This window comes from Ambystoma mexicanum, chromosome 3p, assembly GCF_040938575.1.
Source record: "Ambystoma mexicanum isolate Mex_15411 chromosome 3p, UKY_AmexF1_1, whole genome shotgun sequence".
Taxonomy (NCBI): domain Eukaryota; kingdom Metazoa; phylum Chordata; class Amphibia; order Caudata; family Ambystomatidae; genus Ambystoma; species Ambystoma mexicanum.
In genome coordinates, this window is record NC_090925.1 from 904,130,648 (window position 1) to 904,150,819 (window position 20,172).

The 20,172-nt window shown below is 42.9% G+C and overlaps 1 protein-coding gene across 1 annotated transcript in view; it reads left to right on the plus strand.

Annotated features, from left to right (window-relative positions):
- E2F1 (E2F transcription factor 1) overlaps positions 1–20,172 on the plus strand; it is a 718,581-nt gene that overhangs the window by 340,873 nt on the left and 357,536 nt on the right. Inside the window, exon 4 of the mRNA XM_069652146.1 lies at positions 19,695–19,847. Within this exon, the coding sequence (XP_069508247.1) occupies positions 19,695–19,847 (153 nt within the window). The remainder of the gene's footprint in view (positions 1–19,694; positions 19,848–20,172) is intronic.

Consider the following 20,172-nt stretch of genomic DNA (forward strand, 5'->3'; position numbering starts at 1 on the left):
AAAATTCTTTGAAGAAATGGACGCAAACAAATCGAGTGCACACATGAGTTTGGAAAAAATGGAAAAAAAAAACAAAAATGGAAGAACAGAAGACATAAGTATCGAAGAGGTCCCAAATGACAAATCAACATCAGAACATCAAGGTGACCTAACTTTGAACTCTCAAAAAGCAAAGGAAGATGTCCCTCAGGATCTAAGCAGCACCCTACCTGTGGACTTGCAGTTGGAAGACGAAGAAGAAACTGAGCTGGGTCCAAATTTGGCCGAAAATAAAGAAAAACATTTTGAAAGTGCAACAGCACCTTCACATAATCCTTGGCCAATTACTGATATCTGTGCAAACATGCAAGCTGCAGTAGGATCAATGATGACTATAGCACTTGCACCGTATTTGAAGCAAAACGAGGCACTGCACGAAAATTGTAGGGATCAATCGAATTTATTGGCTCAAATCCAGTCCAAATTAACAAGTGTAGAAAAACATTTTGAGGATGAACAAAAAAGAAAGATCCATAAGAAAGCATCAGAAAACGTTATAGTAAAGACGCTAATCGAGCTAATTGAGGAAGCTCGGGAAGACAAGAGTGCGTTTTTGCATTGTTTCAGGGACACTATTAACTTACTTAAAACAGAGAGTTACAAAAACAACGTTCAATATGAGGTCAAAAGTACCTCAACAGAAACAATGGACAGAGAGTTAAGGCCAAGTGAGGAACAAAGAAAGGTAAATGTGATGGTTGAGTTGAACAAAAAAATTGCAACTGAAAACACAAGAAAGACTGAATTTACGGTCAATCGAACACTGGCACCTGGCTCCCAAAGAACAGATGGAAAACGGGGAGAGTCCCTGATAAATAGGCAACCGACACAGGTCATTGACAATAACAACTGTGAAAACCAGCCTAATGGTACTTATCCATTATTCAGTATTGAAAACCCTAAAGAATCGAACAGAATAGATAAGATGGAAAAATTAAATGAAACCTCAGAAAAAAAGACTAAAAGATGTCATGGAAAAATCGAACAAAAAAACTAAAAATTTGCCCAATCAAAAATGCATGACTAATGAAGGAACAGTTCATTAGAAATTTAAAGCCCATAGGTAAAGAGATAACAAAGTCTATCCAACAAGCACCGCCAATAATAAAAAAAAAAGGACGATGCAGAGCAAGTAAAGAACCAAGCAAGAGAATCCATTAAAGATGTGGAATTAGAGAGTACATTAGAAAGCTCCATAAATGAGTCCTATGTTCAAGAGTCTTTGTTGCTCTTATCGGTTTATGAGGATGATAGCTCGCAAGAGTCAGCTGAGGAATGTGAAGAGCATGAGCACCAGGAAAGTAATGCTCCGGAATGTTTTGAAGTACCAGCTTCGACCTTTCGAACTTTGCAAGAAAAAAGAACGCAGATTGGACAAAAAAAAGGACTTGCAAAAAAAGCAAGGCCAGGTGCTAAAAGACATGATCAAACAATCAGAACAAGAACGAGAAAGCTGGAGCACCCAAAACCCCAAGAGCTCGAGAATGAAAAATAGGAACAAAAATGTAGAGAAGAAGGACCAAAGAAGCGACAAGAATATTCTTGGACCCTATGGCAATCATAATAACACCCTAAAACTAAGAATGGAGAGAGTTCTAAGAGCACAAGATGGTTTGATCCTAAATAGATCAAACCTAATGAAACTCTTGCACAACGTGCCTCAATTGAGAGTGATTGAACCAAAAGATATACGAATTGTGGAATTTCCAAACGAAGAAGACTTGGACAGAATTCACATACACTTCAATTCAAAGGCAATTATGAACGCAATATGGTTAGCGGCGGATGACCTGCGGGTTTTGGGCTTTGATGTTAAAACAGAATGTCCGCAACAGAGAGAAAAGGATATAAACAGGGACACAATTAAGAAAACAAGCTTTGAAGAACAACAAAACAAATGCCCGCAAAAACCAAAATGAAGAGGAAGTGGACTACAGACCTATATGTTTCTCACCAACAGTATTCCGGGGCCCAAATGCTTTACGTATGAAAATTAAAGGAAATGTGAAAGGGAATCTCGGTCCAGCAAACAAATAATGACCGTCCTGTTGTAACTAAAATAGATGCTGAAAAATCCTGGGGCTGGCTAGCGGAAACTTTGAATACGAAAACAAATGAAAAAAATCATTAGACCGAAGGACTAGGACCCCGAGGATCAAAAAGTTTTGCTTCCTGGAATACAAGAGGCTTCTTTTATTTGATTGAAAAGCTAAATAAAGAAATTCTAAATGCAGATATCAGCTGTATTCAAGGGTGCTGGCTGCAAGAACAGCCATACATACATGGAGCAACTTGTTATTTAAATAAAGCTCTCAAAGGAAAAAAAGGTAGACCCTCCGCAGGTCTATTAACTATCATAAAAAAACACATATGGCGGAAATGTAATTCGTACGATACACCCCTCACCTTTGATACAAATAATAATTACGCAACAGGATTCATAAGAAAATGATACACAAAAAGAAAAAAAACACACTAATCATTTGTAACCTATATTGGAACACAAAAGCAAAAGATGGACAAGTATTCCTGGAATTACTAACTAATCACATAGACCAATTGAGGTCAGAATATGATAATCCGTCATTAATAATATGTGGTGATCTAAACATCTCCTGTGGTAAAACCAAAAATCCGCAGGCAAATTTGTCTAGTTACAATCGACAAAAACAATCAAGAGCAAGAGATTGGGGGATGGAAATGGAGAACCGTGATCTCTTGCAAGTAAATGGAAATGTCCAAGGAGATCTGGAAGGACAATCGACTTGGTCATCACATAATTCAAGCGCAACATTAGACTACTTCTTTGTTGACCGGAAAACTTTTGACAGAATACTCACCTTAAAAATCTTACCAACAAAAAGTAGTGACCACAAAATATTAATCCTCACATGCGCAGATCCAGCAATAGAGCATAAAAGGGATGTGGTGCCTAGGAATACTTGGCCTACAGGAGTCAGTGTAAATGGGGGGCGAAACAGACTGAGGATAAAAACACAAATGATTCCCATGTTAACAAATTCATTAAATAAATGGGCTACTATAACAGGAAAAGACGTGGAGTATGAATCGTGTCTTAAAATCTTTAAAGTGACCACAGAAACAAATAAAAGAACCACAAAAAGCAGGATGCATTGTTTCAGTGAGGATATAGCGGAAAAAAAAACGACAGCTGGCGAGAGACCTAAGAGCCTTAAAAAAACAGAATATTGCCTATGATGACATGCAAACAAAAAAGAAAGAATTGAGAAAAGGTTATCGAAACTGGGCCAAGTCCCATAGAGCACTATTATTTCAAAAAGACTCTGAACACATGTTAATGGCGATGAGAAACAAAAATGCAAAATATCTATGGACACTGCTAAATCATAAAGGAAACCAACAAAGTGAGGAACAACTCAATCCAATAAATGAAACAACGTGGGAACAATATTTTCAAGAAAAATATAATCGGGAGCCCATAACAGACAAAATTCTACAAGATGACAAAGGTAAAAAAGGTTGGGATATCGAATTCACTTCAAGTGAAATCTTGGCACTGATAAAAAAAAGTAAGCAGATCGCGAGCACCAGGGCCGGATGGCCTCGCAAATTAAATCTTAAAGCAAGCTCCAGAGGTATGGGCATACACGTGCTTTGTTCTCTTTACACGAATAGTAAAAATGGGTCACATACCAGAATCTTGGACAGCTTCAATTACTATTCCAATCCATAAAAAAGGAGACAGAGCTTGTCCGGAGAATTATCGTCCCATATCCCTGCTGGATGTCTTGGGTAAACTCTTTGCGGGCATTCTCTGGAAAAGATTAAAGGAATGGATACTAAGATCTGGTAATTTCGATCACAGACAAGCGGGTTTTGTGGAAAATGTAGACTGCAGTTTAAATCTCTTAATCCTCAACCTGCTAAAAGCAAAGACCATTCATGAAAATCAAAAATTGTTTATCGCCTCAATAGATATGGCGGCAGCCTTTGACAGAGTAGACCGTCAAATTCTCTGGTCCAAATTGAAAGAAAAAGGCTGTCCATTAGACCTAATAGAATCCATTAAATCTCCCCATACAAATACATCGATGCGAGTCAGATTGGACCAAAAGGGAAACTTAACGCATGCAATAACAACAACCTGTGGGCTAAAACAGGGTTGCCCCCTAGCATCTATACTCTATAACTTCTATATTCTAGAAGTAAAGGACTGCTTGGAACCACCAAGAGCATGCTCGCCCAAAATAGGATAAAAGAAAATTGGTCATCTCTTATATGCTGACGATCTTATAGTGATGGACAAAACAGAAATGGGTCTACAAAAAAAACTAGAAGCTCTGAATATACATCTAAAAGAAATTGAACAAAAAATCAATCCTGAAAAAACAGTGGTAATGATAATTAAAAAAGCAGGTCCTGCAAGTAAAAAACCTTTTAGATGGCACATAGAGAATGACCTGATAACAACAGTTAAAAACACAAAATACCTGGGGGCAATTGTAAGTGCCAATTGGAGTGACCAACCGTGGATTGAACATTTGCAGAGGAAAATGGACCAATTAACATCACAGGCATTAATATTGAAAAGAAAGTTCTGTAAATTCTCCATGCGCCCTATTGTGGAATTCTATAATGCAAAGGTCATCCCCACTGTGACATATGCTGGCGAAACGGCCCTGAGAATCCCTTGGGAAACATGGGATAAACTTGAAGCCAGATTTTGGCGAAAATTGCTGAACATTCCGATATGTGTTCCGATAGGTATCATACGACATGAGTTAGGATTGCATTCAATGCAAGCCCAAATCATCTGGAAAACACTGGCCACATACAGAAACATATCTTTAGAAAGCTGTCCACCTCAATACCAAATACTGAACAAGGAAGCAGGAAAAATGCCCTTTTGGCCACTGGATGAATGGAAAGCGAAATGTAACGATCTGCTGCAAAATCTAAAAGTCACGACGGAAGCCCTTCTGAAACATCCAAAGAGGGTAAAAATACTCTTATTTTCAATCGACTGGGCAGAAACAGAGCGTGCGAGAGTAGCGTCGAACCATCACACCTTATCAAACAAGATGACTAGATGTCCACTGACATTGCCTGGATACCTAGAAAAAAGCGCAAATCGGAATCATAGAGATCTAATAATGCGCTTTTGTCTGAACATTTTAAGACCAAAGATCAATCTGTTCAGATACGGACTGGAAAAGGAAAAATTATGCAGATTATGCAAAAAAGAAGAAGAATCGTCTCAACACCTAATGTTGTTCTGCCCTGAACTTAGATCCGAAAGGGGTTGTTTACTATTTCCAACATTGCCTCCAGCATGTGATCTGGACGCCAACTTATGGTGGCCAGCTTTATATGACGATCCAAGTAAAAAAACTGTTAAAGGTCTGGTTATTTTCCTAGAATCAATGCTAAAGAGATTGGAAGAGAATTAAGATTATTATCAACAAGGAGAACTAAAAAAAAAAAAAAAAACAAATATCCAAACCTCGACTTAAGAACAAAGAGAGAAGACTTGGGAGAGGTCTGGCTTGTGCATGGGGAGGAGGGAAAAATTTGTACATAAGCAAAAGCTTGTATTTTTGTATGCTGAAAGCTTTAATAACAAAAAAAAAAAATAACGGAAGACCTTAGACGAAGCAGAATTACCACCATTCAAAATTCTATCTGATCTCAAAGAAAAAAATCAAGAGACCAAGTTTGTAATAACTGTTTGGAGACAACAATGTAAGGATATCCTAATTCAACTGGTGACAGATGAAAAAACGTTAAGGTTCAACCCAAATGCAGTTAAGAAAAAGTTACTACGGCTAGATTGGATCGAAACTGCAGAAAAAAGAGCAAATCATAAATGTATGTTAAACTCGCCTGCTGAAGCCGAAAGTTTCAACACTATTCCCAAATACATGGTTGTGTGGCCGTGTAAACGACTGAGAAAGTTTGTATCTAAAATTCAGATTAAAAACTAAGGAAATCCTGAAACCGAGAAGAACGATTCCTGCTGAAAAGATCAACTGCAGATTGTGTAATTACAAAGAGGACAATTTAAAACATCTGGTCCTCTTTTGTCCATACTTAAGCAATCTGAGAACATTCTATCTGGGGAAAGAGATGGACAAATGCTCGACTTATAGTGTAGAAGAATGGTGGCACCAAATGCCTAGCGATTGTAAAAACTTGACATTAGCACTCATGAGGTTCCTAGAAAAGTTACAAACGGAAATGGAGAGACTTAATTGAACTGATGCGTAAATATTCATTTTGAATGGTAGAGATCTATAGAGTAATAAGTTAATTGCTTTTCCGTCTACAGCCTTGATTTTTTCCTTTTGCTTTTTGCTTCTTCTCCTCTAACATTTCTTAAGGTTTTATGTATTTATTATTTGAGGTATTTGTATTTCAAAAGTTTGTTTAAACTGTATGAAATTAAACTAAAAAAAAAAATAAAAAAAGATGGTGCTGTGCTGTTGCTTCTAGGGGCTTTTCCATCATCTCAGGTGCTGTCTGGGATGCTATGTCAGTTGTTTTTGGTTTCCCTCTTTGGCCTCCTTATATCCATTGTAAAGCCTCTGTGAATAATTTGTCAACTGCTCAATAATTCCAATACATTTATCCAGAAGGACTAAGTCGTTACTCTTTATTAATTCAAGCCCTGCATATCACTTTTCAAATCCTCAAACAGCTTATCTACTCTTGTTACCCAGGCAAGGAATGAGCCAGGAATATACTCCTCCACATGCTTTGAGTGATGCTGTCGTTATCTATTCTAGATCTTGAACGAGAGAATAAATCACAAAGACACGTATCCTTGCTTGTTGCTCTACAAATAGCGAGGGGGGATATACAGGAGCTGATGGGGCCGAGTTCTCTCATTACCAACTCCAGAAGAGTCGAGAGCTGGAGCTCTGGGAGCATCCCACAATGCCATCCTATCTGTAATTATTGTATTCATTGCAGGGATAGCTGCAAATGTTACTGCCGATGTCTTACAGTAGGCTGCTACTCCTTGCCCCACATCAGTGGACCAATAAAAGACTTCAACATGACCAATGTCATTCCTTGCTTCTCCTAATATAGAGACAGGCTCCCTGGCCTTATGACAGTTCTCATATAGACTGTTGCTTGAGCGCTCTACTGCCTCGATCTATCAGATGGAGTATCCGTGGTACTACCCTGAGACTCAATCAGGCTCTACTATTGCCAGAGCACTGCTCTGTAATGCTCCATCGACATCTATTCGAGGCACCTGGTGCATAGCCTTTGTGGTAACCCTATCCTTCCTCACAGCCTCTGTCCCCTCATTGTCACTCTCCACACAGACTAATAGATTTTCTTTATGTACTTCTTCAGAGTTCAGACTGGATTGAATGCCCTTATCGATGTACATAATATGCCCACTTGTTTTGTCACTCTGTTGAAGCACCTGCGGACTCCTCAGCACCTATTTAATTGTTGATTACACATTTATTTGCTCTACGCAGGTTAGTCAGCTGCTGAGGTGATTTGGTTCTCTTGTCTCTGGTGACAAAGCCCCTTTTTGTTTTGGGGGCCGAGCCATCTGTACCCAACAGTATTTGACAGCTCCTACTTGAGGCTACTTTTTAGGGCAATGCAGAATATTTGGCAGAAAAGAGAACAGCAATGGGTACTAAAACCGTTCTAACTGTAGATTTACGTCTAGCTGTAGATTTGGCCTAATGTCATATATTTTACATACTTTTCCTAGTTGCCACCCTCAGTAATTGGTCGCTTCAGACCATAGCGGTGGACTCCCCCATCAAGACTAGAGTCTGTTCATCCTACAACCCCTATAGATCACACATTTAAAGGGATAGTAGGGAGCGGATGGCAGAGGCGTGCAGAGCAAAGGTACAGTGCAACAAAGATGATAAAAGAAATGATGAGCAGTTATGTAGCCAAATACATCAGCTCAAAATAAGGGTTGCGTGAATAGGGGGGATGGGGATAGAGAGTTCTTCCTCATGTTGTTCTGAGAACTTTCATTCAGATGCCAAGCAAGCTGAATTAAGTTCTCCCTGGCTCTTCAACTAATACCTGGCACCTCTTGCCCACCGCATAGCTGCCCTCTGCTCCCAACTTTCAGTGTTATGCGGATAACACACCACTCTCCTTCAGGATCCCCTCAGCCGCCTCTACTCCTCTCATCGCTGACTGTTTTTCCGCAATTCTTGAGTGGTGTGCCGCCAATGATCTCTGCCTTAATGCCAGCAAGACTGAGAACCTCCTCATCTGAACACCAGCTCCCTATCTCCCTCCCACCTTTCCTCTCACTCTCAGGCTGCCCAACCTGGGCCCTCTTCCTGCTCCTACCTGTGAAGTTAAGGACCTCAGGGTTATCTTCGACTCCACACTCCCCTTCTCCCCTCACATCTCAGATGTCTCTAAGAAGTCAAACTACCGGCTGCACCTCCTCAGATGTATTCTACCCTTCCTCAGTTTCCCCTAGAAGCTCAGTCTCCAGATCTCTGGTCCTTTCTAGGCTGGACTACTGCAACAGCCCCTTTGTAAATCTTTCTGCCTGTACTCTACGTCCTATACAACTCATCTAGAACAGGACCGCAAGACTTGTCCTTGGCCTCAAGCCCAGGGATCGTATCTCCAGCTCTAAAATCTCTTCACTGGCTCCTAGGGACGACGAGGATCAAGTTCAAGACCCTCTCCATTGTCCACAAGGCTTTCTGGGGCCTGGGACTGCACTACCTCCAACTCTCTTCCCAAATACCTGCCTTCTCGAGCTCTCCGCTCCTCCACCTCCAACTCTCTGAGGGTCAGTCGCTTTTCCAAGCAAAGATTTGGGGGCAGATTTTTCCTCAGATGGGGCCTCCCTCTGGCAGCGCATCCCTGCCTCTCTGAAACTTGAGCAGAACCATCTCCGGTTCTGGAAGCAACTCAAGACTCTTTGCGTCCGCCTTTTCTCTTCCTCCCCCTCCTTCGCACATAGTTTGTTTCTGTATGCCCTCTCCTGCCACTCTATCACATACTCTGGCCTGGTATTCTAGTTAATGTTAGATCGTTCGGAATATTCAAGGCCTAAGAATGACTGTATTCCCTTGTTCCCTTGCCCGCTTTGAAGCACTTCACTTGTGTATAAGTGCTTTACAAATGTACAATTACAATGATTGAAAAGGGAGCCCTGACATCGCTTGGCCTCGTTAATGGGACAAAATGGCGACTGCCCATAGGAATCCATGGTCAATTGATCCCGATGGGTAATCTTCCTGGCTCTTGTTCGCTTCTTCCTTGTCCCAGTGGTTTCTGGACAATGCACTGGGGAGGAATTATGGGAGTCGTAGTCTTTTCTAGGGTTGGTGGAAAAAATGGATAACTTGCTGTAAAAAAAAAGGGGGGGCAATCACCTTGTAAAATGACACAGTAATATGTTAATTCCCTTTTCCTTGTTCTCGTATACCTCCCTCTTGTCTTGGTACAGGTTGTAATTGTGGAGGGGGAAACGGGACAGGACTTACAACAACCTATCAAGGTGGAGGAAGTATCGGGTTAGGGGTGTGTCATAAAGGGGGGAATGCTGTGTCTCTCCTGAGGGCATTCCTCCAGCAGTCCTCAAGGACCCTTTGCCCAGGTGATCCTCCCGCACTGGTCCACCCCCAGGTTCTGGTTCCAAAGGCGATGGCTGTGCCGTGGCCACCTGAACAAACAATCCCTGGGGTCTATAAGTGAGAACGCCCTCAGGTTTCTCAGAGCACCCTCATCTGACACCACCGTACTATAACATGCAGTGGCAATTTCTTTGAAAGCGAAAACAACCACCACAATAAACCAGGAGCAACAGCGGTGCAGACTAACTCCATAGAGAGAGGGTGTGCAAAGCAATCGCTCCCTTTGAATTCGGAAATAGGATGGGTAGAGGTGTTACATTAATTGAGCACCTGGAGACCATGCTAACGGTAACGGTGGGCAGTATAAGTCAACTTAACATAACCACAAATGGCAACAATGTTGAAAAGTGAATGAACTCCAGTATTCTAGAGGAATTGAAATGTCAACATCAGTGATGCCAGGGGTCAGTGAAAAAGAGCGTTTGAATTGTTATGAATAACTCTGAGTTTCGATGGAAATAGTATGGCATATTTCAGGCCTTTTTTTCGAGCAGTTTAGGCATTACTGAAGCAAAGCATAAGCAGGCCTTTTGCGTAGCAGGTGTAAAGTCTGGGTAGATCGAAATCCTAGACCCTTGATGTTGTTTTCCAAATTCCTGAGCTCTTGTCAGGATCCCGTCACGCGCTGTCTCTATAGTTGAAGAGGTGGGCTATTATACGGCAGGGGTTTTGGCCTGGGTGCGGGCTAGAACCAGCCACTGTGTGTGCTCTTTCAATTAGGAACTGCAAGGAGAGCAGAGTGTCCTGTAATACCTCCTTTATGAAGGATTCCATCAACGCTTCCATATTTCCCTTAGGAAGGGCCTCCTGCACCCTGACCATACTAATGTTCCTCCAGAGATCTCGCCTCTGGGTCCTCGTTCTTGGCCTGCAAACTTCACATTTCCTGCTGGGTGTACAGACAATATTGCCCAATTTAGAGCCAATATCCTCTTGAACACCAATTCCATGTTCACCTTCCGGGATGCGTCCACTTTCTTGTTCAATCTGTTGCTGCATTCTGTCAAATTAGAACACTAAATTATCCATCTTATTGTTGACAAAGTCAAAGCCAGACTTCCTTTGGGTCAGTATAATGGACAGTTTAGACATAGTCTTCTGTGGACTGCCGCCAGGCGATCTGGACAAGGAGGCAATTCCGACAAGGAGGTACCTGGATCTTCCATTGCCATGGTGGGTTGTGTCAGGGAGCTGGAAGCAGCATTGGGTTAGTGTCCAGAGGAGTGTATGCGATCGTCTGTAGTGTGCCCCACACGTGGTGGGAATGGAAGGGTATGGCAGGGAACTGGCCTCGGCTCTCTCAGGGACACCCCCCTTCCATGCTAGTATCTCACCACAGGCTAAATGAAGCCTACAGCCATTTCCCATAGTCAGACCCAAGAAGCAGCACCCTGTTGGAGGGATCCAACCAGCCACATGGACATAAAGCAAGCAGGCCCAGCACCACAGGTCAATGGGGTGGTAGGAGCGGGAGGAAATCGGCGGCCCTCTAAGCAAGCCCGCCCACCAGGGCCAACCACGAATAGCAGCAGGGGCCAGGGTCTTTGCAGTTGCTGGGTGTCACATGAGGCTCCCAAGGGTGACAACTAGGCCTCTGGTGCAAATCACAGCCACCTCACCTTCCACCCTGTGGATTCCTCGAGGATTCTCTGGGCCTATGCATTACTGCAGCACAACTGAGTCGTGAGGCCTGAGGTTCAAGGAGGGAGACTCTGAGCAGTCTTTGCATCAGGTGTAGCACTGGGCCCTGTCTCAGACAACAGGCTGAAGGCCCAACTCGTCAAGAGGCAACGCACCCACGGGGAGAGTCGGGCCTGCAGTGCTGTAGCCACATAGACCTGTGTCAGCAGCTGAGGAACGAGGACCAGAGGAAGGAAGGCAGGGAAGCGGTCCCCACACCGGGATCAGTAGTCCGGTCTCGCTGCTTGCATCAGGCAGGCTGGACAGTCGATTCGGCATAGGATGTCACACTAGGTTCACCAGCCACCCAGGCCGTGCCTCTGGTGCCCTTTTCCTCACTCCATCGACAATGAAATCCATCCGGAGTTGGACTTCCCATGGCTGCCAGCCACGCCACAGCATTTCCAAACCCACCCCCTCCGCCCGTGAGCTCTGCATTAGGCGGCCATCTTGGATATAGGGTCTCGAGCGCCTCCATAAGCAGACTATTTCAATAAAGGGCATGCAGAATCACACTGGGTGGATAAAATGGAGGCCATAGCGATTACAAATTAATGTACGTTTTGGAGGCTTATGCCCCCAGTGTAGAAATATTACAGAAAAGAAATGACATTTCAGTCAACTTTATTGTGAGTCGGGAGTTTTTGATGTACTGGTGGAATTGCTTAGCTTGGTTTTCACGTCATCTAGGGTACCTACCTTTATCCTTTCCTTTGGAAGAAAGAATGGCTGCAATCCCAACACAGAAAATAGCAAGGCAGGGGGACTGGATACAAGCCCAATGGATTTGTTTAAAGGTGAACAGAAAATGTGGGCACCTTCGTCTCTGCCTTTTTAATGCCATAACTTAATCCCATTCTGCCCCAACATCGAGTACACCAGCTGAGGTCATCCCACTTCACAAAAAAAGGGTGACTGAAAATTCCATAAATTAGCTCCCAATTTTCCTGCTTGACACGGCAGTGAACATGTTTTCCTGGTCCGTTTTGGGAAGATTAAGGTTTTGGGTTGTAAGTAACTCACTGATAAACCACTTGTACGCAGGTTCCAGAGGAGGGTTGAGCATAGTGGATGCATGTTTTATATCACACTTGTTAGTCTGCAAATATGTTATATTAAGGAGAATTAACTTGTATGTATTATTCATTGAGCTATGTAGGGCCTTTGATGGAGTACCAGGCATTGAACTTTGGGAGAGCCTGTGTCAACGGGAATATCCCATGACTTCTTGTCGGACATAATTTTGCTGTATAATGAGGCAATAGTCAAATGGGACTTAGGTGGAGAAACTACTACACCCTTCAAAGTACAAAAAGGCCTTTGCCAGGTTTTCGTTCTTACCCCCCTATTTTTCTTTATATCAGTAGTGTAATTGATAGGCTCTTGTTGGTGCCTACTGACACCCCTACATTTACTCGAGAGAAATGCCAGGCCCTGCTTTTTGCGTCTGTCACCCTTTTCATATCTTTAACACCACCTGGTCTCAGAAGACAGAGTTTTGTCATGACAAAGGCCTTGAAATAATGAAAAAACAAAAAGCATGGTGTTCTCACCCAAAAAGCAGTGTGTTTTTAAATTTGACAATAGATGACCATAAAATCGAACAAGTACATATGCTGCATTATGTAGGGATGAGATTTTCTTCCACTGGTAAGTGGGATCATCATGTGGAAAAGGCACGGATGTGTTTATCAAGGTTTATTGCAGCAATAGCCAAGTTCTCAAATAATGGTAATGGCACTGTGACACCGGTCTTAGAAGCATGTCGAACACAAGCTTGATAAATTGCCATTTTGGAGCAGAGGTTTGGGCCTATAGCAAATGTACAAATATAAGTGTTGCTGAAATGGGTTCTTAAAGTTGGGGGTGCTTAACAGCAAATCAGTAATCCAAATGCATGAGAATGTCAGCCTACCATACATCGATCAAATGGTGTAATTTAGACCAATCATCTATTGGGTAGTGTGGACTTCACCGCAAGTGTGGAAGTGCAGGGGCACACTGTCCGATGTTCACATGCAACTGGACGGCCTGTCGTTACCTTAAGTTGTTCATATTTAAAAAATTCCCTCTACATGTTAAGGCATTCTGGCTTGTGGCCGTATCAGTCAAGGATGAACATGCATACAAAAAGAGATATGAAACATGAACCCCTAGATATGTGTAGTAGGAATATATTAACCACAATCCTAGCTTCTAGCCTTTTAAGCGAGGGTTAAACAGAGTGCACATGACCCAGGTGGTACTTTATAAGGCTTTTTTAAGGACGTTTACACCAGGTACAGATAGGGTTCATTGACCCTTTTCTTCTCTTGCGTTTTCTCTGTGATATTCCTTTTCGAGTTGCATATGGACCAATCCTCCTCCTCTGGTTTCCCCTCCAAGTCCTCTGAGGCTTAATCCTCCCAGGCCAGAGAGAAGCTGTTTCCAACAAGGTTTTGTTCCTAGGAATAGCGAAAGGAAAGAGAACCATGTTACCTTTCTGGGCTGCATTTTAGATCAGCTTCCCTTGGTGTCCACCAATCTTCATTTTCCACCCTTGAACCAATGGGTTCCTCTGTTAATACACTCTCAGCCCAAGTGTATCAGGCTTCCACCCACTCAGAACTCTGCGCTGTGGTCCTCCCACTTCTTCCTCTGAATTCCTTGTGGTGTCAGCCATCTTTTGTTTGCATGCCTGTTTATCCCTCTCATGGTCGGCGATGAGACGGGGTCTCCCATGTCTTGGTATGGACCCGCTCCTGATGGTCACCAACGGGCACCTCCCTTTCTGATGGCACTGATGGCATTGCAACCATCGCTTCGCCTGTAGAGGACCGCTGCAGCAGACCTGACCAGTGTTGCAACAATCGCTGTGCCCGTAATGGAGCCCTGCAACTGATCCCGTCTCCGGCCTGAGACCTGCTCTGCCTGCCGGCCCACGACTTGCTACACTCTCGGCCTGTTGCCCGGGAACGCACCAGGAAATCCATTGGTGTTCACCCATAGGTAAGTGGTATGGTGACCGAGGCCTAGGCCTCATGCTCACAATATACTGAGAAACTAAAATAATGATAGGATTTAAGAATGATTTAGATAATATGACTCCCAAAGAGATGCATGCTTTGTTCATCAAGCTAAAATTTGAGATGTTACCATTTTCCCAGCAAACCCATAAATGGGATATTAACGAAACAGATACATGTCTGTATTGTAAAAGAAGAACAGAAACTGAAACATTTTCTCCTAGCGTGCCCATTATTTTTGGCCTATAGAATAACTTATTTTAGACTCTGTCGCACATTTAGATTTGGAGCAGTACAAGAATAACAGTTTATGCAGTGGCACTATATGTTTACAGAGCATAGCTTAGAAGAGCAGCAGTGATAACTTTAGTTCCTTGAACCTAATTATCGCCCTTAACTTGCATCAAATATAAGCAGCCCAGTCATAAAAACATGTAGAGATTCACTTACATTTAATTGAATGTTTTTCGACCAAATGTTCTGAGAAACTCACCAAAAGAATTATGCATTCTCTCAAAAGTTATGTGTTTTGTAACTTTAACGGTATATCACAGATCAAAGGTGAATAAAACTGAATTACAAGATGGGCTACTAAATAGGATCAACATAGTCTTCGTCATTTTGACTTTCTTATTGAGCACTTTCACTTTATACAGATGCTGCCTTCATTGGATATTCACTGGCTGAGGAAGCATAATTATGATGTGAATTTTACAAATTTAAAAAATAATCGTTAAATAACATGAAATTATTATAATGTATCGGGGATAAAAATTTAGATTGCATGAGCAGGAGCTAAAAGCAGCTTCTGGTTATCCAGCATTAGCCTGTGATCAGGAGCTACCACTGGGGAATGAGGAGCTAGTACATAGCGCTCCGCAAATCTAACTTCCACATAAGATGCACATGTATCATTTTGTCCATTATTCCTGATCTCTTATGCTTTTAAATATTGTATAGATGTGTCCTAATGTTTATTTATCGATTGTACCAAATATACATATGCATGTATGTTCGGCATCAGTTGGCCTGGGGAGCCAAAAGTAGCTCCTGGTAGCTGTTGGTGCCAAGCTAACCAGGATCATCTTGGCTATAAGCAGGAGCTAAATGGCTCCCAGCTCCCCTCAATTTCGATCCCTGTGTATATAGGTTTTATTTGACCTTATACTTTTATGGCCTATGGACAAAATAAACACATATCGCAAAGCAAAAAAATAAGTGAAGGAATAGCAGGTGTGGGGAGAAAGACCAAAGGGGATGAATCACAGTTATAGATGGAGCGAATGGTGGGGCAAGATAGCAGGAAGTCCAACTAAGAGTGAGGAGCGAGTAGTAACCAAGATGAGAAAACATAAAAAGTAATAAGTCGCTTTACAGCCTAAATGGGAGGATAGGAGTGAGCTTTGCAAATTGTATATAGATGATCAGAACTAGAAATATTAGAGATACGAAGAGAAAGAATGTGTAGTACCAAAGTTAGCACCCAGATTATAAGCAAAAGAACTGAAAAGGAACGCGCACAAGGACAGAGGGCGAGGGAGAATAGACAAAGTAGGAAAAAATAGAACCTCAGTTTTGGAATTAAGATGAAGAGAATGAAAAAGCATACACGACTGAATAGCAAGAAGACCAGCAGAAATAGTCAATCAAAGAGAATCCGAGAAGGCAGAAAAAGAAACAAAGATCTGGGAATCCTCATCATAGAAATGACAGAAGAGACCAGATAAGACATAGATGGATCAAAGGGGGATAGAGTAAAGGGATCAGAGGAGAAAGGCAAGTCAAAACCTTGAAGTACACCAAATTGGAATGGAAAAGTTCAAGCCATATTGCTAGCCCAGTAGATTATGTAACTGCGATCTGTTAGATTGGATTGAAACCATTGTGTGATAGAACACAAACCATCCAAGGAAGAGAGAGTAAAAGTAAGAGTTCGATGATCAACAGTATTAAAAGCACAAGAAAGATCCCAAAGAATAATTAAATAGAGGATTGTTCAGAATGATGTGTAAAAGGTAGTCAGTGATGCAAAGAAAGGCAGTTTTGATAGAATGAGATGTGAAAGCCAGATTGATAGAGGAGAGGAGGAAGAGTGGTGATCTTAATAAGTAATGACTTGAGTGTAGACCACTTGACCAAGTAATTTAGAAAGAAAATTAAAAAAAAGATATTGAACGAAAATTAACAGAGGGACAAGTCGAGAGGGCATTTTTATTCATGGTTGCTGCAGGTTTTGCTAGTCTGCTTATAGAAGCCCCTTTTAAAATGTATTGTGTCCTCCCACGTATTCCTCACCTGTGATATTATATCTTGCCAGCTTTGCTGCTTTGGAAAACGTTTTTCTCGGCAGAGGGCGCTGTATGCGATGCCATCGCGTCAATGTCCCTCGAGGGCCTCTGTTGAGCGTCAACGTCACCCTCAGTATAAATAGCACATGCAGTGCCCGTTGTCTTCAGTTCCATTTTTTACAAAAGCTTTGCTTCTAGTGTTTAATGGCACGCTTCAGTTTTCTTCATAGAAAATGTCTTCATTTTCGACTCCTTCGACCCCAAAGTCTGGTTTTAAAAAATGCTACGACTGCGGGACAAAGATCTCTATTACGGATCTTCACCGCGTCTGCGTGTGGTGTCTGGGTTCCGGGCACTGTACCGATGACTGTGGGTCCTGCCAGGCCATGACAGAGAAAGCTCTCAGAACGCAGAGGTAAACTGGCGGTGGGGAGGGTGGCTTTGAAGTCTTCTTCGAAGATAGAAAAAAAGTCAGGCGAGTCTAGAGACTCCTCCCGGCGAAAGAAATCCAAGAGGAGTCGATAGAGGCAGTCTGTCTTCTTCAAAGAAGGCAAATAAGAGATGGATACTGCTGACAGCATCAGCAGATCCATGGTTGCTAGCACCATACTACGCAGGATTGCATGGTTGAGAAAGTCAGGGTTTTCACCGGACATGCAGGCCAGACTGCTCAACATGCCCTTTGATGGCTCGAGGCTGTTCGGCAGCAAGGCGGATGGGAGTCTGGAGAAGCTGCAGACCTCAAGGCGGCAGCTAAAACCCTTAGCGCTTCCATTCGACAACCTCAACAACCCTATTCAGGTTGATCTTCCTGGAGGGGGTCGTTATTTTCGTTTCTATTCCTCAATTGAGAGAGGAAGAGGACAGTCTGGACAAAGTGGACAAAGAAGATTCCCTCGTGGTGGACGAGGAAGGGGTGCTAAATCAACCCAGCAGTGGCAACTGTACCCTCAGCAGCTACTGCAGCTGCCTCTAAGCCACTCTGAGGCCTTGACCCACAAGACCCCGGTGGGAGGCAGAATTACTCAGCATCTGATAGAATGGCGTGGCATTATTTCAGATGCTTGAGAACTGGAAACGGCAGCCCAAGGTTACTGCCTTCCTTTTCAAAGAAGTACTCAAGATCATCTATCGGGATCCAACCCTGCCAAAATTCTTGACCCGCTCCTTGTGCAGGAAATTTTAACCCTGCTAGAGAGAGGTGCAATAGAACATGTACCTCTAGCGGAGAGGAACAACCGTTGGTATTCCCCCTATTTTCTCATTCCCAAATAGGACGGAGGATTGAGACCCATCTTGGACTTAAGAAACTGAAGGTAGTCTCATACTTCCATTTGTCGCAGAAGATAACGCTACTAACCTTCTATCCTCCTCTTCATTCAGGCAGAGAGGAAGAGAGACTGCATAGGCTAGACCCGTAAAGGGCTCTAAGCTTTTACATTTCCAGAATGGCTAAATTTTGCCAGTATGACCAACCTTTTATTGGGTATACTGGCCCCAAATTGGGCCTGGCAGTAACCAAACAAACTATATCCAGGTGGATCATACTGGCAATTGGTGAATGTTATAGACTTGCAGGAAAGGACCCGCCGGAAGGGCTAAGAGCCCATTCCACAAGGGCCATGGCAACTTCTGCGGCTCTCCAAATAGGTGTCCCAATAAATGACATCTGTTCAGCTGCCACTTGGTCGTCCATTCACATATTTGTCAAACATTACTGTTTCGATTCTTCCTCCACTCAAGGAGGACTTTTTTCTAAGGCCATTCTCCATTCGGTTCTTGATTAAATTGATACTCCCACCTCCGAATTGTCACTGCTTTGGGAGTCTATCACAAGATGAGGAAAACGTAGGAGGACACAATCCATTCGAAGAACAAGTTACTTACCCCTGGTAACGTTCTTTCGATTGGATGTTCCTCCCACGTATTCCTCATCGCCCCTCCTAGCCTACCCCGTTGTACAATTTACGTGTATTACACTGTTCACTTTCTGAGAGCTTGCGGTCTTGAGTACGCCTGGTTAATTCCTTGAAAAGGGGGAACAGAAAAACAGAACTGAAGCCAACAGGCGCTGCATGCGCTATTCATACTGACAATGACGTCGACGGAGGCCCTTGAGGGACATCGACGCGACAGCACTGCATACAGCGCCCTCTGCCGAGATTTGTTTTTTCCGAAGCTGGTGAGATATAGTATCACAATATACGTGGGAGGAACATCCAGTCGAAAGAACATTACCAGGGGTAAGTAACTTCTTCTCTTTCATTGTTCTTCACCCTTAGTATTTAATTGTTTCTTTTAATTGTTTTTTGAAGACCATCTGCTCTTAAATGGTACAGTGGATGTTACTCAGTCCATGAAATGTGCTGCTCAAAGAACTGCACGAGTTGCATGAACATTGGCTTCACTTTGTTATACGATTAATTGAATTAAGAGGTGATGCACAGGCAACTGTGGCAATTGAATGAGACTTGTGTATGTATTTGGAAAATAACCATGGAATATGATGAGGTTCACTGAGTGAAAGGTTGGCTGCCTTGTGTTTGACCAGAAACTCCTTTAATTCCTGTGCTTTCTTGCTGCCTTATTACTCTGAAGACTGTCCTTGTTCGTATTCGCATTGAGGCCCATGCCTTGAGTTATCTCTGTGGTGGGATGGGGAGAAATCTGGCTGATTCATACGTTGATCTGTATGCTCCCTGTTGACCAAGACTGAAGATACTAAAATGAATCTGATTTCCCCAATCCGGAGACCTTTGTTAGGAGGCCCTTCAATATTTCTTTAGTGCTGCTAAAAGCACCACAGCAATGATTCCCAGACTGATGGATTATTCCTACTCTTGGATGATGATGGTTCCCCTAACTCTCACCACCTTTCCCCACAGGCCCTACCACTGCAAAATGTAAAGCAGTCGGTGTATAACGTATGCAGCTGGTGTAGTGTGTTCGGAGACAGAGCTAGCCAAGAAATGTTTTGTGTGAAATAGGCTGATGCCTGACCCATGTTTAAAACTGCCTTTGTGTCTGACTTTCATCACCATTTATAGAGGCAGTAAGACTGCTGTTGAGAACAGCGGCAGGTACCAGCAGCTTGTGAAGGAAATCAGTAACTTATTGGAGGCCGAGCAGCAACTGGATAAACTGATTCAGATGTGTACCATCCAGCTTAAACTGCTCACTGAAGATACAGAAAGCAAGCAATATCCTTTACGGTTTACTAGGATACCCTGTGAATGTCTGTGCGGCAGCCTACTGTTGGAAGCCATTCGGAATGTGTTGAACTGGTCCCTATTTTTTTTGTAGACTGCTAAAACGTTGCCACCAAAGGAAGGTTCATACTTTTTGGGTCTCTTTACGGGACTCTGTTGTGGTCACATTAGCAGGCATCTGTGGATTCTATACCATTCACAGAAAGAGTTGAACCCTCTAGCATTACATATGAAATTGTCCAAAGTTGGTATTAAGCTGTGCATGGTTTCACAGGCAATAGATGAATGCTGAAGATGCGCTGATGGATCATCTCAG